General features: G+C 39.8%; 1 protein-coding gene across 1 annotated transcript in view; it reads right to left on the reverse strand.

Annotated features, from left to right (window-relative positions):
* LOC104266076 (SCO-spondin-like) overlaps nt 1-2084 on the reverse strand; it is a gene marked incomplete at its 3' end in the record, with an annotated part of 3294 nt that extends 1210 nt beyond the window's left edge. The window contains exons 1-2 of the mRNA XM_026839746.1: nt 1839-2084; nt 1235-1378 (exon numbers count right to left, since the gene is read on the reverse strand). Coding sequence (XP_026695547.1) covers nt 1235-1378; nt 1839-2004 — 310 coding nt within the window. The remainder of the gene's footprint in view (nt 1-1234; nt 1379-1838) is intronic.
* Between the last annotated feature and the right edge of the window lie 200 nt (nt 2085-2284).

Below are 2284 nucleotides of genomic sequence, written 5' to 3' on the forward strand. Positions count from 1 at the left end.
AACAGTCGTTATAACTACGGGTGTTCTGTTTCATACACCTTGTGCACGCTTACAAGTTACCATGTATGTAACTTATTTATCCTCGCATGGCAGGGCAACAACAGTCGTTATAACACTGGTGTTCTGTTTCATACACCTTGTGCTCGCTTACAAGTTACCATGTATATGTAACTTATTTATCCTCGCATGGCAGGGCAACAACAGTCGTTATAACACGGGTGTTTTGTTTCATACACCTCGTGCCCATTTAGGAGTTACCATGTATGTAACTTATTTATCCTCGCATGGCGGGGCAACAACAGTCGTTATAACACGGGTGTTCTGTACCATTCACCTCGTGCCTGCTTAAGAGTTACTACATATGTAACTTATTTATCCTCGCATGGCAAGGCAACAACAGTCGTTATAACACGGGTGTTCTGTTTCATTCACCTTGTGCACTGCTTAAAGTTACTATGTATGTAACTTATTTATCCTCGCATGGCAGGGCAACAACAGTCGTTATAACACGGGTGTTCTGTTTCATACACCTTGTGCACGCTTACAAGTTACCATGTATATGTAACTTATTTATCCTCGCATGGCAGGGCAACAACAGTCGTTATAACACGGGTGTTTTGTTCCATACACCTTGTGCCCATTTAGGAGTTACTACGTATGTAACTTATTTATCCTCGCATGGCAAGGCAACAACAGTCGTTATAACACGGGTGTTCTGTTTCATTCACCTTGTGCCCTGCTTACAAGTTACTATGTATGTAACTTATTTATCCTCGCATGGCAGGGCAACAACAGTCGTTATAACACTGGTGTTCTGTTTCATACACCTTGTGCTCGCTTACAAGTTACCATGTATGGGTAACTTATTTATCCTCGCATGGCAGGGCAACAACAGTCGTTATAACACAGGTGTTTTGTTCCATACATCTCGTGCCCATTTAGGAGTTACCATAAATGTAACTTTGTAGGTATTTATATTCTAACATATTTCATTTTTTTAGCAATATTTTGCTGACAATGTAAACAACCCATCAGTAACAACTGGGTAGTAGCATGTGTATATTGTTGTATAAGGTACAAAACAAATAAACAACTAGGGAAGAAAATAGCCCTCGGTCAATCACATTTTCATAGGTAATTTAACACATACAATTTTATATACTACTATTACTCTTACCTGGTGTTGGTTGTGTTGTAGCAGTAGAAGGACACTGGTTATATGGTATGCAATAATCTCCATTCAATACTGTATTGGTGGGACAAATACAAGTACGACAAACTGATAAGCACACTGTAGATGGTGGGTTAAGTATTTCACATGTGGGTAATGGGCATCCACTACCACACTCTACACGGATCTGGTTGCCAGGACATCCAGCTGTTAAATGTTACGTGTTAAAGAACGTTTACACTCAACAATGCATATATGTATATATAGTTTTTAGCCTTTAACCTAGAGGTTACGAGCTTAAAGCTTGATGCTTGATGCTGCTACCATTGTGGGCATATGTGTCTTTAAAAGAGACATTTGCAAGGAATTACAACATGAGGTTACATACGTGGTAACTTGTAAGCGGGCATGAGGTGTATTAAACAGAACACCCGTGTTACAACGAATTTCGTTGCCCCGCCATGCAAGATGGAATAAGTTACATACGAGGTAACTTGTAAGCAGGCACAAAGTGTATAAAACATAACACCCGAGTTATAACAACTGTCGTTGCCCCGCCATGGGAGGATATATCGACTGTCGTTGCCCCGCCATGGGATGATATATCGACTGTCGTTGCTCCACCATGCGATGATATATCGACTTTCGGTGCTCCCCTATCACTTACAATTATCTTCTCCAGGGTATGGGCCATCTTGCCCAGGAAATGTTGCACCAAGAACACATTGAAGCAATGTAATGCATCTTCCATCGTGCCGGTAAAGCCCCCGCCTACAAATGCATGTTGGGACACATGCTATTCGAGGGCAAGGTGTTGTGTTTAAAGTAAACATATTTTCACAAGTCTGTTCGCATCCACCACATCTTCGTAAAACTTCATTTCTACCGCAGCGTTGTTGTCCAATTCCTGCATTGTGGGAATGAACCGCATCAACAAAAGTTCACATATATTAATCATGAGTGACCTCAGTAAAACCTCATGATAAAGTTATTATTGTTGTTTCTCATTCATAACATTTGAAGCAATTTACTGCTAAACAATTTAATAATATATATTTAATTAAATTTTCGCAGATACGAAGATTAAATTACTTAAACAGTTGTGAAATGATA

Source organism: Ciona intestinalis, unplaced genomic scaffold (genome assembly GCF_000224145.3).
Source record: "Ciona intestinalis unplaced genomic scaffold, KH HT000827.1, whole genome shotgun sequence".
Classification (NCBI taxonomy): domain Eukaryota; kingdom Metazoa; phylum Chordata; class Ascidiacea; order Phlebobranchia; family Cionidae; genus Ciona; species Ciona intestinalis.